General features: G+C 56.6%; 1 protein-coding gene across 6 annotated transcripts in view; it reads left to right on the top strand.

The window, feature by feature from the left end:
* PHACTR3 (phosphatase and actin regulator 3) overlaps nt 1-13,339 on the top strand; it is a 214,107-nt gene that overhangs the window by 124,691 nt on the left and 76,077 nt on the right. For all 6 annotated transcript variants that reach the window (XM_003983301.6, XM_045053424.1, XM_045053423.1 and 3 more), the window contains 2 exons: nt 7,666-7,878; nt 12,646-12,820. In XM_003983301.6, the coding sequence (XP_003983350.2) occupies nt 7,666-7,878; nt 12,646-12,820 (388 nt within the window). The remainder of the gene's footprint in view (nt 1-7,665; nt 7,879-12,645; nt 12,821-13,339) is intronic.

The following is a 13,339-nucleotide window of genomic DNA, read 5'->3' as shown; positions in this document are numbered from 1 at the left end:
GGCGCCTGGCACTTCTCCTTGGCAGGTTCCTTCTGCTGCTCAGCTCTGCCTGCTCCGTCGGCGCCCCTGCTAACCTCCGGCGCTCTCTTTCCCTGTGTGCTTGGTTTGGGGATGGGGTCTCGAGAGTACAGTTGGCTTGTTGAGGCCACAGATTCGTGTGAAGGACTTTCTCCTGGACGAGATGTGCTGTCGGGTCGGGGGTCCTAGTGGCGAATGTGTCCGGGTCTCGTCCTCCCAGAGTGATGGGGGAAGGCGGACAAACCTGCGGATCTCCTTGAGCTGAGTCCACGACAGCGGGCGTGCACACTGGGGCCCCTCCCTGAGTCTGGGGGCTGGGGCAGCCTAGCGATGAACAAGCATTGGCCAGGCAGAGAGTGAGGAAAAGAGCATCCCCGTTGGGAGAAGGACCTCTGCAAAGACAGAGCACAGGGTCCACAAACTTTTTCTGCACGGAGCCAGTTAACTACGGTTGCCTTTGTGGGTCAGAAGGTTCCCGGTGAAACCGCCCACCGCTTCTGAGTAGCCCAGAAGCAGCCACAGAAGATGTGCTGGGTGCCAGCAAAACTTATTTATGAAAGCAGCCCACAGGCTGGATTTGGGGGCTGTGGTTGGCCAGGGAGCAGGACAGACCAGGGGACTTGTGCAGAGCTAAAGGTCTGTACGTGTGGCCAGAGCCAGGGTAAGATAGAGAGGGGCTGAAGGCAGCTGGAGCCCTGGGGCACAGGACGGAGGTGGGGCCACAGAGGGTTTGTGCTGCGGGCGAAGCACCGGGCTGCAGGGCGGGCCAGGGCCCGGGGAGCGAGACCATTGTCCCTGGTCGGTGTGGGGCCCCAGAGATGCAGCCTCACCCCTCAGCTGGACTCTTCGTTCCTGCCCTCGGTGTGTGTCCTGTGCCCCCAGGGTGTGGGAGAGGAGTTTGCAGAGGTGGCTTGTGGCAAATAGCTAGAGAACGTTTTAACAGCGAAGTTTATTTCCATTAGCACAGGTGGAACGGGTTTCTCACTCCGGGTGCTGATTCGGGTTTTCTTCTAATAAACAAGTTGAAACGAAAAGTGTGAGTTCACGTGAAAGAGAACGTAGCAAACCAAAGTATAGGAACACAGAGAAAAGGCCCGATTTTCTGAAGGATGCCGGTTGTGTGCAGGATGCTGTTCTGAGCACATGCATTAGCTCGTTTTATGCTGGAAATGCCTCTGGGGTTTTATCACTAGTGTCGTTGCCTTTTCTGTCAAGGTGAAACGGAGGTACAGGGGTCTGTAGCTCGCCCAGGGGTGTAGAATTAGGGAATTCAGGGCAATGTGTTTGCTGGGCCAACCTGGGTCTGAGACATGCCTCAACTCCTCACTAAGCTGTGTGACTGTGAATAAGTCACTCAACCTCTCTGAGCCTGTGTCCTCAATTACACGTGAGGATAATGCCTCACCATAGCCCGGGGTTGCTGCATTTAGGTAATCCGCAGGAATCCCCAACTCTGTCCGGACACATCCTGAGCCCTCCGGAAGTGTCTGCTCCTGGTGATTGTTGTCGACGTCACTACAGAAAAGCAACTTTTGGGGAGCGAGGCATTAACACGCAGGATCCGGCTGCCTGCAGACGCCCCAGAGCCCCTGCCTCGTTCAGCACGTGTGTTTTGGGAGGCGTGTCCACCTGCGCTGTGCTATTGAGCGAGGCCACTGCCGCTGCCGGGAGCACCAGGTCTGTAGGGAGAAGCCTGGCCTTGAGCAGAGCCCTGCAGTGAGGGAGCGGATTACAGTCTAACAGGCTTTAAACTCCCCGCTTAAATCATTGCAAGTCAGCATTTAAAAATACGGCGCTTTCGCGAAAACCTTCCACGTTGGGGGCCCCCCTGGGCTGCTGTTGCCACGCAGCCAGGGTCACTGGGGGCTGCGAAGGGGCCACTCCCTTCAAGGGGCTCGCCTGTCCGCTCCTGCCCGGCCCCTTCTGGGAAGGTAAGGAGCCTGGTCCCTGTGCTGCTGCGGGGGCTGATCCGCTCTGGGCCTCGTTCTCACGTGGTGGATACGGTGGTCTCCCCGATCTGCGGTTTCAGTCACCTGCCGTGAGCCACTGGTCTGGACGCGGACGCCCCTCCTCCTGACACGTCGTCAGAAGGTCGACGGTAACCTAGTGTTCCCTCCCGGGCCTGCACCCTTCCCTCGGTTCACCTCCTCCCCTAGGCTTCTATCAGCTCCCATCACAAGAAGTGCGAGGTATCCCGAGAGAGAGCGAGAGACCACATGACCTTTATCACAGATTACAGTTGTTGTTACACTTGCGTTTCACGGGTTCTCGTTAACCTCTTACTGTGCCTAATCCGTAAATTGCACGTCATCCTTGGTGCGCGCGTAGAGGAAGAAACCTCGTACCTCCTGGGTTCGGCGCTCTGCATGCTTTTAGGCATCCGCGGGGGGCCTGGACCGTCTTCTCTGCAGATACGGGGGTGGGGCTGCTGTAGTGAAAGCATGAGGTGGCCGTGGGGGCACAATGGGACCCAGGTCTGCAGGGACTACGCAGAGCTGGAGGAGACCGGCTATTATCAGACTCTGTTCGGCCGTCGTCCTTGTCCCCGCGCCCTGCACCTCCACACCCGAGGGAGGCCTGTCCCTCTGTGCTGGGAACGATGTGTGGCAGACAAAGCTGCATTCTGGGCAGCCATGGTGTCTGGGGAGTGCTCAAGCCTGCACCTGGGGTCTCTTCTTGACCCCAGGAAGTTCATGGAAACGTCCAGGGGCCCAGAATGGGATCCCCTGGGGACTCGTGTGGTGTTCACGGTGTCCTGGAAGGTTAGCTGCTTTCTCTTAGAAAGCAGACGTCCTGCGAACTTTGCTGGGGGAGGGGGCGCGGGAGGGGCCACATGTCCATGTGCGTGGAGAAGCTCCTGGCGTCAGGGGACGTCACTCCTTGGCCAGGTGGTAACACCTGGGCTGGGGCTGTCACTTCCAAGTGTCACTAACTGCTGTGTGCGTTTGGAGGGGAGGGGTGGGGGTTATGTCCAGAATCACAGGTCTCTTAGGAAAAGGATGTTGTCAAAGATCCTGACCATTGTTTTTGGTTTTTGACCCTCACTTTGAGTTTGGTGATTTGGGTTTGAGTTGACTTTGGACCCTTGTATTTGGGGTGGTTTTGTTTTTCTGGTTTTATTTGGATGGTGGTATACCGGTGGCCTAACATTCCCTAAAAAGCCCAGAAAGATCTGTTTTAACTTTAAATGGGACAGGTGTCTGTCCCGTGTTTCTGTTGCCAGGCAGGGCTGTGCTCTGACATTCTCAAGAACGCACGAATTAAAAAAGGAAAGTGGCATTCAGTAAACCTGTACTATGGTCACTGTATTTTCTTAACAACCCTGTTTGTTCAGATGAGAAAGCAAAGGCCCAGAGAGATTGTTGCTTATCTAAGGCCAGGGAGCCCATAAGTGGCAAGCTGGGGTTTGATCCCCGGACATGCTTTTAACCATAATACTCTACAGGGCGCCTGGGAGGCTCGGTTGGCTAAGCACCCGACTCTTGATTTCGGCTCAGGTCATGATCTCACAGTCTGTGAGTTTGAGCCCCACATCGGGCTCTCTGCTGACGGCACAGAGTCTGCTTGGGATTCTCTCTCTCTCTGCCCCTCCCCTGCTTAGGCTGTCTCTCTCTCAACATAAAATAAACTTAAAAAAACAACAACACAATACTCTACAATCCAAACTAGAGGTGCTTCTGGAATGCTCTGGAATATGGGTTGTTTGTGAAGTAAGGAGGGGATGGTGAATGGCAGGCTATAGGTGAGACCCAGCTGCCACCTGTCTGGATGGCACACTCAGTGTGCTGGCTCTGTAAACCCAGACACCAAGCCGAGTCTGCCCCTCCCTGACTGGTGGGTGCACTTCAGCACTGCTCAGACCCTGGGCTCGTCCCGCCTGCATCTGGGACTCAGCCAGATGCCTTGCCCTTGGCCAGCTGTCCCAGTTGAGACATGCCAGGTGTTTGGGGCGCCATGAAACTACTCACAGCAGCTGTCCCCAGCCCACCGGGACCTTCCTGTCTCACCAGTCACTCTTGGTCTTGGAAGGTCGCCAGTGAGTGGTAACTGGGCTCAAAGCATGCCCACCGCCCGGGAGGTACTTCCCAGACCAAAGGGCAGGGTAGAGCCTTTTCTCTTGTTACATAAGCACCTACATAATATTCTCGAGTTGGCCTCTTGTCCTGCAAAGCCTAAAATATTTACTATCTGTCCCTGTACATGAAAAAGCTTATCAGCCCCTGCTCAGGAAGGTGAGTGGAGGCCACACGGAAGCGTGTCACTGGAACGTTTCCTAAAGTATGCTGGTAAGTCCTGGATGTGCACACTTGGTTGAGCTTTGGTTGTGTCTGTTCCTCAACTGAGCCCTACGTTGTGGTTTGTGCAGCGACATGGGAGCCTTGGCTTAGAGTTTGGTTGGTGAGAAGCGACCTCCGCTGGTCAGGGGAGCAAAGGAACAGTGCCCCCCCGCCCCCACCCCATGTCCCAGACAGGATCTCAAATGTGGGAAACCTGTGAAACTGACCTTGTCTTCTACACCTTTTTTCTGATATAGCATTAAGACTTTAATGGGTGTTCATGTCAAGATTCCAAACTGTAACGGTAGCTACACATTCACATGAGCTGCAGAGGACAGAGGCTAAAAGATCTCAGAGCCCCACTTTCTCAGCCTGCGGAGCCCCCGACAGGTCAGGGACATAGAGGTCAGTGTGTGACCGGCATGGATGAGTTTTGTGGGAAGATGTTGGAGGCGATTTTGGTGAGACCTGCCGGTGTGTTGAGTCCCAGGGCGCTCGGAGCAGAGGTGGGGGACCCGCATTCCACCTTGGGCTGGTGGGAAGAGGAGACCTCTGTGGGGCTGGAAGAAGCTTGCCCTGCGATCTCTGGTTGAGGGGTGGGGGCTGGGACCACTGACTCCCAGAAGTCCAGAGCTGTCCTCACCAGTACTCACTAGCTGCATGGCTATTTAGACTAATTAAAACTAAATGAAATAAAAAAAATCAGCTTCACACTGGCCACTTGTCAGTTGCTCATTGACCACCCATGGCTGGTGGCTACTGAAATGGACAGGGAGGAAACATTTCTAGCATCTCAGACGTTTCTGTTGGGCAGCACTGGGCATGCGTGCGTCCACTTCTGGCACAGGCAGGGAAGTTTTGCTGTTTGAACTGCCAGCCCTCTGGAGGTTGCTGCACCAACAGATACTCTGACCTGCAAAAAACCCTTTGTGGACAAAGTTTGCAAAACCCCTCGGGTAGAGAGTGGATTTGGGGCAGGAAGGGAAGGAGCCAGGAGGCCATTGCTGAGGTCCAGGTAGAGGCCAGGGAAGCTTGCATAGGGAGGACAAGTGAACGTTGCTGAGAAATATTTTGGAAGGAGAGCACACAGGATTTATGTGTGAATGACATATGGGAGGCAAGGTAGTGGGTGTCCAGTCTGGCTGCACGGCTGATGAGCTGTGCAGGAAGCCTGGTGGGGGTGGGGATCTGTCTGGCTGGGTGCCATGTCTGCGGCTCCTAGAAGGGTGCCCGAACCCCATAATTGTTGAAGGACCTTTGCAAGATGGGTTGATGGGTGAATGCATCTGAAGGAAGGGGAAGGCTGGAGAGGGCTTTCCCTTGGGAAATCAAGAGATGGGTTTGAGAATGTTTCATTTTGCCTTTCTGACCTCCAGATGGAGATGTCACAGTGGCTGATAATGTATGAGTCTGGAGCTAGGAGGGAAGGTCAGGGGTCGAGAGAGAGATGGGTTGGATTCTGAAGCCAGAGGACTGGATGGGAAAATTAGATGAGAGAATTGGAGCTGTGGACTGAGGAATGGGTCCTAGGCTGAAGGCTGAGGGCTGGGTCCTCCTGGGCAGCCCCGATGGAGCCTGCAGGGGGCTGAGCATGTGCAGACAGCGTGACAGGAGGGAACTGGGGAACAGGTGTCTGGGAGCCAAAGAGGAACGTGATGGAGACTGAGGACAACTGAGATCAAGCGGCCCTGCCCCGCCTGACGTAGGCATGGGGACCCTGACCTGGGCTGCCTAGTCTCCCAGTTAACCCATCTCTTGGCAGCCTGGCTAAGGGAACCTGTGGAGTCCAGATCATACATTGCTCACCTTGTCCAGACCCCCGGGACTCAGAGGAAGAAACTGTCCCGTCCATGTTTGCACACGGCAGGACCCAGGTTTGTGCCACAAGAGTGTCACGGCCATGGAGTTGGCCGCGGACAATAAAGGCACAGAAATGGTAATAACCTGGGATCCATGGGATGCACAGTGTCTGCTTCCAGAGTTTCCGTGGAAATTCTCCAAGGGCAGGTATCAGGCCAGCGCCGTGTTTTCAGTACCACGGCCAGCGCTCTGCCCCTTAGGGCCTCCAGAACCTTTCCCGAAGGATGGAGGAGCCCCAGGCGGTGACTGTGGGCCCAGCTCTGCCAAGCTGTTCTGGGGAGTGTTTGTATCTTCCTCCTCGGCCGGTTGTAAAAAATGAGACGAGGCCATGTGCAGCAGGCATCTTACACCAGGCTGGGCACCTGCTGTGAGAGGGCAGGGCGTGCTGGGGTCCCCACGTGGGGATGGGGCTGGGGGTCCACCTCTCTAGTATCAGGGAGGAAGGAAGGAAGATGGGGTTTCAGGGACAGTTGTGTTGGAGTCCGGCATCTAAGAACAGCACCCCCACCCCTGTCTGAAGGCCTCAGTTTCTCCTGGAGGTGAGGCCACACGGGAGTGGGGAGGTGAGGAGCTGGAGGCAGGTTTGAGGCCGTGACTGCAGGGTGGAGGCAGAGCTGAGGGCCCTGACTGTGGCAGTCCTGAGGTGGCCGCCACTGGGGTTTCTGTCTCACCATCTTCTGCAGCACTCAGCAGGGTGAGCCCAAATGAAAGGAAGGCAGAGGACTTGGGGGTGTGGGTGGGATGGGTGGTGCGTGATGGTCAGTAGGACTTGAGTCAGATGAAGGGAGAAGGGAAAAGACAGTGCTCGTGGATGGGGAGAAAGCAGAGGAGGGATGGACAGTCTTGGGGGGTGGTGCTCAAGGGGCAGCAGGAGGGAGAGGGGACAGGGGCGCTGGGCGGGCTGACCCTTCCTCTGAGCTGGACCTCCTTGCCTCCTGAACCACTCCCTGGGACCTACACGCACCAGGGGCCAGGGCTGCTGAAAACCACACATGTGAAGTCAATGGCTGCTGAATTTGAGGGTCTGCAGGTGCCAGACCCACACGACATTGTTCCCTCCTGTTTAAACCTTGCAGCAACCCTGGGAGGGACTCTGGTGTTTGTCAGATCTCCCATGTGGGGCAATGGAGACACTGGAGCTTGAGTCACTTCCCAGGATGACAGTGCAGGGGCCGACTGGAGCCTGGGTGTGTCTCATTCCCAAACTTCTGATCGTGACCAGCCCCAGGTCAGGTGGGGACAGGAGCTTTGGCGCCACCTGTTGACCGAGAAAAGGAACAGAATTACTCCTGCTCCTGAATTCTTTCCTCTTCTCCCTCCCCCCCTCCCCCAACAGTTCTATTGACTTCTAAACTCACAGGAAGTCAGGTCTGTACGTTGAGCGGCCCCTCTGTACCCTGCTCCTGTTACCAGTCCCACCCCACCCAAGCCACTTTACTGTCCTTGCTCATGTCCAACCCCATCAGAAGCAGCATGGCTTGTGAACTCTCTGTTTTGCCTTTGAACCCAGCCAAGATGCCGTCAGCATCCAGAGGTGAAGAAGCAGACGCCTCCGGCAGCCTCCCGCCTACCGCGGATGAACCCTCTCAAGCCTTAGCCGGGTCTGACTCCCTGGACAGCCCTCCCAGACCCCTGGAGAGATCCGTGGGCCAGCTCCCCAGCCCCCCGCTGTTGCCCACGCCACCACCCAAGGCAGGCTGCAAAACCACGAAAAATGTCACAGGTGGGTCCGCATGCATGCATCCTTCCATCCGTTCACCCATCCGTGCCTTCAACCAGTCTTGATGGGCTCCCGCTGCGGGCTGGTTCTCACCCTTTGCTTTTGCCATCCGGGCTCTAGGCAGTCCCAGGGGAGACGAACTGGAGGCAGGAGGCCTGGCTGCTCTTAGCAATGAGCTGTGGTTGTCAGGAGCAGACCCCTGGGCTCCCTTAAGCAAATGAGGCAGTCTATTGGCAGGAGTCCAAGGAGTCTTCCAGAACCTGAATGCAAAAGGTGTAGCCATCCCCCAGGAGGGGGACTTTGTATGTTCAGGTGTCTTCTCTGTCTCATGTTCTCTCGCCCTCCCCGCTCCTCCCCTTCCTTCCCCAGTCTCTCTCCACTTCTCCCTGATGGCTGTATCTCTTGTGGTCTCTGCTTGCTCTGTCTCATGACCTCGTTCCAGTGAGCTCCATCCTGAAAGGCAGAGAGAGGCAGGGATAAACACTGGACTGTAGGGTGGGGATCAGAGAGGGGAACACGGCTGGGCAGAGGCCCCCAAAGGCATCCGCTCCTATAGCTTTGGCCACACTGGCTGAATAGTCCCTGGAAATTGAGACATTTGCTTTCGGAGTTTGGGTATTTCTTGTCCCCTCACTGCTGAAAATAGGAGACGCTGCTGGTCTCAGGGAAAAAGCAGACCCTTCAGTACGAGGTGACTGTTTTGAAGAGTCGATCCTTACCTGCTGCCTGAAGGCGGCAGGCATGAAGACAACGTGGATGGTGGACCTGAGCGGTCTTGCTGTCCGTGAGCCCCTGACCACCACTCACAGTACCACTCCTTCCCTCTTGTTGGGCCACAAGGAGGCCCAGCTACACACCGCCCGTTCCTAACGCACGGGCCAGCACCTCGAAGAGACCGAGGCTCAGGGGCTCCAGCAACGTCTCCCAGGTCCCACGGCTAACGGAGACTGGAACCCAGTTCTGGGCCTGAGGCTGGTAACCCCCATACCGCCCTTACTGCTAAAACCTTCTTCCCCAGCATCACGCGGTCAGTGCCTATGCGTCTCTGTCCCTCCTTCAGGGCCGCTGTCCCTGACCTTACCCCATAGCAGCATGCGCCTGGCCTTGGGGCACTTACCACATGCTCTGCCTCACCCGGTGGGCTGAGTAATGTGCCCTTAAAACTCACGTCTACCTGGAAGCTCAGAACTGCGGTCTTCTTTGGAAGAGGGTCTTCGCAGACATGATTAGATCGGGATCAACATGAAATCGTCCTGGCGAGGGAGGGGCCCTAAATCCAATGAGCGTGTCCTTATAAGAGACACAAAAGCACCCACCAGACGACCTGGACGTAGAGACAGAGATTGGAGCGAGCTGTCTGCAAGTCACCCCATGCCGGCGGAGCTGGGGACGCCTGGCGTCTTTCTCTCTCCGCCGTCGGAAGGATCCAGCTGCTGACACCTTGATTCCAGACTTCTGGCCTCTACGACTACGAGAGGATAACGTCCTGTTGTTCTGAGCTACCCAGTTTGTGGGATTTTGTGACCACAACCCGGGACCCTACCACGTCCTAGTGCTGGCATACAGCAGGTGCTTAGCGAGTGCGCGCAACTGTGACTGAAGGAACAAGCGGACGATCTGAGCCCCACCTGCTTGTTCCTACCTCTCTGGGATGAGTCTAAGCCTATAGTCTTCCGGGGCCGTGGCCACACGGATAGGAGTCAAAGTTTCGAGGCAGGATCACACTGTTGCAACTTGTTGCTATCTTGTGAGAGTTTTCTTTTCCATCCGTTGAGACTTGAAACAATTGGAAATCCATCCCATCAGGCACTATCCACCATGTTTTATTCTGGCTCACATACAGTTTGTTCTGGACCCTCGATAACTCACAGACGTCCTGCCTCCTCTGTGCTTTGGACAGATCAGACCTAAGGCCGCACGGTGAGGTTCCTCTGCCGTGAGTCCTCTGTTTGTTTGCACAGCGGAAATTCTGGATTTCGAGGGCCTCGTGCTCTGGGACCCTCCCCTCCCTTTTGAGGAGCTCCAGAACATCGGGGGGATTAATCTGGGGAACTAGACTAGGAGCTGGAGGGCATGGGAGGGCGGTTTCAGCCTGGATCTCTTTTTGACAGCTGAGACCACCTTTTGGCCACTCTGTCTTATTTCCTCTGTTCTCTTTTTTCTTCTCTTTGGGGGGAAGTGTTTGCTTCAGCATATGGGCGCTAGGTGGCAGCAGAGGGGGAGAGAGGCCCCTTAGCTGGGCTTAACTGGGACCAGGGTGGGGGACAGCATACACAAGCTGAGTCCCCACGGGGGTCTTTGCCTGCAGGCCTCCTCACTGACCCTCCACCAGAGGTCAGGGCATTGTCTTCCCCCTCCCCCCAACCCGGACCCACTCACAGACTTGCTTTGCCGGGTCAGCATGGTGTCGAATTTTTTTTTTAATTTTTTTTTTCAACGTTTATTTATTTTTGGGACAGAGAGAGACAGAGCATGAACGGGGGAGGGGCAGAGAGAGAGGGAGACACAGAATCGGAAACAGGCTCCAGGCTCCGAGCCATCAGCCCAGAGCCCGACGCGGGGCTCGAACTCATGGACCGCGAGATCGTGACCTGGCTGAAGTCGGACGCTTAACCAACTGCGCCACCCAGGCGCCCCTCGAATTTTTTTTTAACGGGTTGCCAACATTTTAAACATTAAAATCTATTTAAGCATTAAATATTAACATGTGTAAAACATGTCAGTTTTACCCGGAATCCAGATTTCTGGCTTTTCTTGAAAAGTCTTCATATCTGGCCACCCCTGAGTCACAGCAGCCCCATTAAGGCGAGCAGGTGCTCTGGTATTTACCGAAACCCTCGCCCCTGTTCCTATGAATTGCGTGAGGTCCCTTGACTCACCTGCGTCTCACTTGCCTGGACCCCGGACCCGTGTGAGTTCACCCCCTCAGGACGAAGCTTTTCCCGTCCAGCTGGATGACGGTCGCTTCCACGTATGGGGGTCCCACGGCCTCTGCCAACCACACTTGGAATCCCGCCACCGAGTTCCAATCCCAGCCCCTGTCATACCCTGGAAGCACGACTTGGGGTTGGCTTCTGAGCCTCGGTTTCCTTGTCTGAGAAAGGGGAGTGCTAACTGGTGCCCTGGGCGGCTGGACGAGGCGGGCCAGGTACAGCGCTCAGCAGAGCAGGAAATGGGGGGCGCTCGTTCAGTGTATTCGTGATTGCCAGCGTGTGGCGACCCTGCGAGGGTCCTGGCTGAGGGAGCACAGACCAGCCACGCCACCTCAGTTTCCCCACCTGCACGCTGGGACCGGGGATGCCTTCCTAGCAGGTGTGGGCGAGGATTCCAGGCGGCAGAGCAACACCCGCCGGGGAGGCGGTCCCTGTGAGGAGCAGGGGCCGCCCCAGGAGGGGTGGAGGTTGGTGGGGGATGAGCTGGTGGAGGGTGGAGAATTGGGGACGGCCCTGGGGGCCACTCTCCGGTGGAGCCCGCCCCCCGCCCTGCCCGTGTCTGGCCACATTGTGAATGGCTGGCACCGTCTCATCCTTGGGCGTCAGCTCAGATGTCCCCTTCTGCCGAGAGGCCTCGCCTGACCTCCGTAGCCCGGCCCACGTGCTCCCGACCCCAGGTGCTCTCAGCCCCCCTGCCTGGCACAGCTCTTTCTCCAGTTGGCTTTCTGTCTGCCTTTCCTCTCTTGGCCCCACCTGGCCGGCCTAGAGGCCCATCGAGGGCAAGGCCTGGGCCGTGCGTGTTTCCTGGCCGTGCCCACCAAGACGGGTGTTTGTAAAGACCGCTAAATGATGTGTCCCGATGAGACCTACAGTCTTCCTTCTGTCTTCCTGTTAGTGACATCCACGTTCCAGGATTGCATCAGAAAGTCTTTGTTTTTTATGGAGGGGTCTCGATCTCTGTGTCTCTGTGTCTGTCTCTCTGTTTCTCTCTCTCTTCCTGCTGAGGCTAAGAAGGGGTTGGTCTGTTTGTATCAGTCTAGTGGGAGCCCGCCTCAGCCTCTCTGGGAACGAGTCTGTGTATGAAGATGTAACAGGTGCCAGGGAACCTGTCGGCCAGGGAACCGTCGGCCCATTTTACAGATAAGAAGGCTGAGCCTTCTCGAGTTTTGGGGACTTGCCTTGGAGGTCTTACAGCTGATAAGTAGCAGATTGAGACTGGAGGCCAGATCTGTGTAACGACCAAACCCACGCCTTCTGCTGCCCCCAGCGCCTGACGCCATGTGGGACTTGGAGTGCACATTCAGGGAGCATCTGTTAGAGGAGCAAGAGAAGCCTCACCTTCTCAGGCAGGGTTTGAGCAAGCCTATCCTGGGTCTTCAAAATCATTTCATACAAACGGATGTCTATTGCACATGTATTAAGTGCCAGGCCTGGGGATACAGCAGTAAGAAAGGTAGACTTGGGCCCTGCCCAGAGTCACAAAGTCGGGTGAGAAGGGCAGACCCAGTGAAGTCATTGATTCCAAGTGGGAGGAGAGGGGCGTCCGGTTTTCTGTGCCTGAGACCTTGCAGGGGGCTCGTTGGCACTGATGTCTGTGGAGCTCATCCCCCAGGCTTGGGGGCGGGGGGTCTCGTGGATGGAACCGGACAGAGGTGAGCCCTGTCTCTGGCTCTGGGGGCAGGGGACCTGGCACAACTTCTGGAACAGGGCGTCAAGGTCACCTGGCCGGGTGGTGGGGGGAGCTGTGTCCTCTGCCCTTGGGCTCATGTCTTTCTGCAGAGTCCCTCCTCCCTGCTCCCGGGGGCTCACGTTCCTCTCGGTCCCTCTCGTGTTCCAGGCCAGCCTGCGCTCTTCCAAGGCTCTGGCGGGAAAAACACTGACCCTCCCCTCCGAGGACAGCTTTCCACGCCCACGGGGTCTCCACATCTTGCCACTGTCCACCGGCCACTGCCCCCTAGCCGCGTCATTGAGGAGCTGCACAGGGCGCTGGCCACCAAGCATCGCCAGGACAGGTGAGCCGCCCTGGTAGGGAGACCTGTGTGCCCAGATTTCCATCCAGGCCAGTCTCGTGTCATGCGCCCGGACTGAGTTCCATGCACTGCTGTCACTGTCTTGAAACTCTTAAGGTTGGGACAAGAGCCCCGCCTTTTCCCTTTGCCCCGGGCTCTGGTCTTGGGTACCACACTCCAGGAGAGGACATTCGGGGGCTGGACACCGTGGGAGCCTGACCACAAAGCCCCTGCATTTCCCCGGGAGGATCCAGGTTAGGGAGTGCCGTGGAGGAGAAGTAGCCGTCCCGGCCTCTGCAGGCTTTGAGGTTTCGTTAGGCAAGAGTACAAGTAAGCCTGTTCCTGGAGCTTGCACGTTGAGTTTTCATTTCCTGTGTCTGTAGGCAGGCTGTGAAGGAGAAGTGGACGGAGGGCAAAGCAGACAGGGAATGGGACGCACGTGTGGTTTGGCAGAAACGCTGCACACGTCCGTTCTCGGGAAGTCCTGGCCCCATACTAAGCATGGCAGGCTTCATCATAGGC

This window comes from Felis catus, chromosome A3, assembly GCF_018350175.1.
Source record: "Felis catus isolate Fca126 chromosome A3, F.catus_Fca126_mat1.0, whole genome shotgun sequence".
Classification (NCBI taxonomy): Eukaryota; Metazoa; Chordata; class Mammalia; order Carnivora; family Felidae; genus Felis; species Felis catus.
This window is presented reverse-complemented; position numbering and strand designations above follow the sequence as displayed.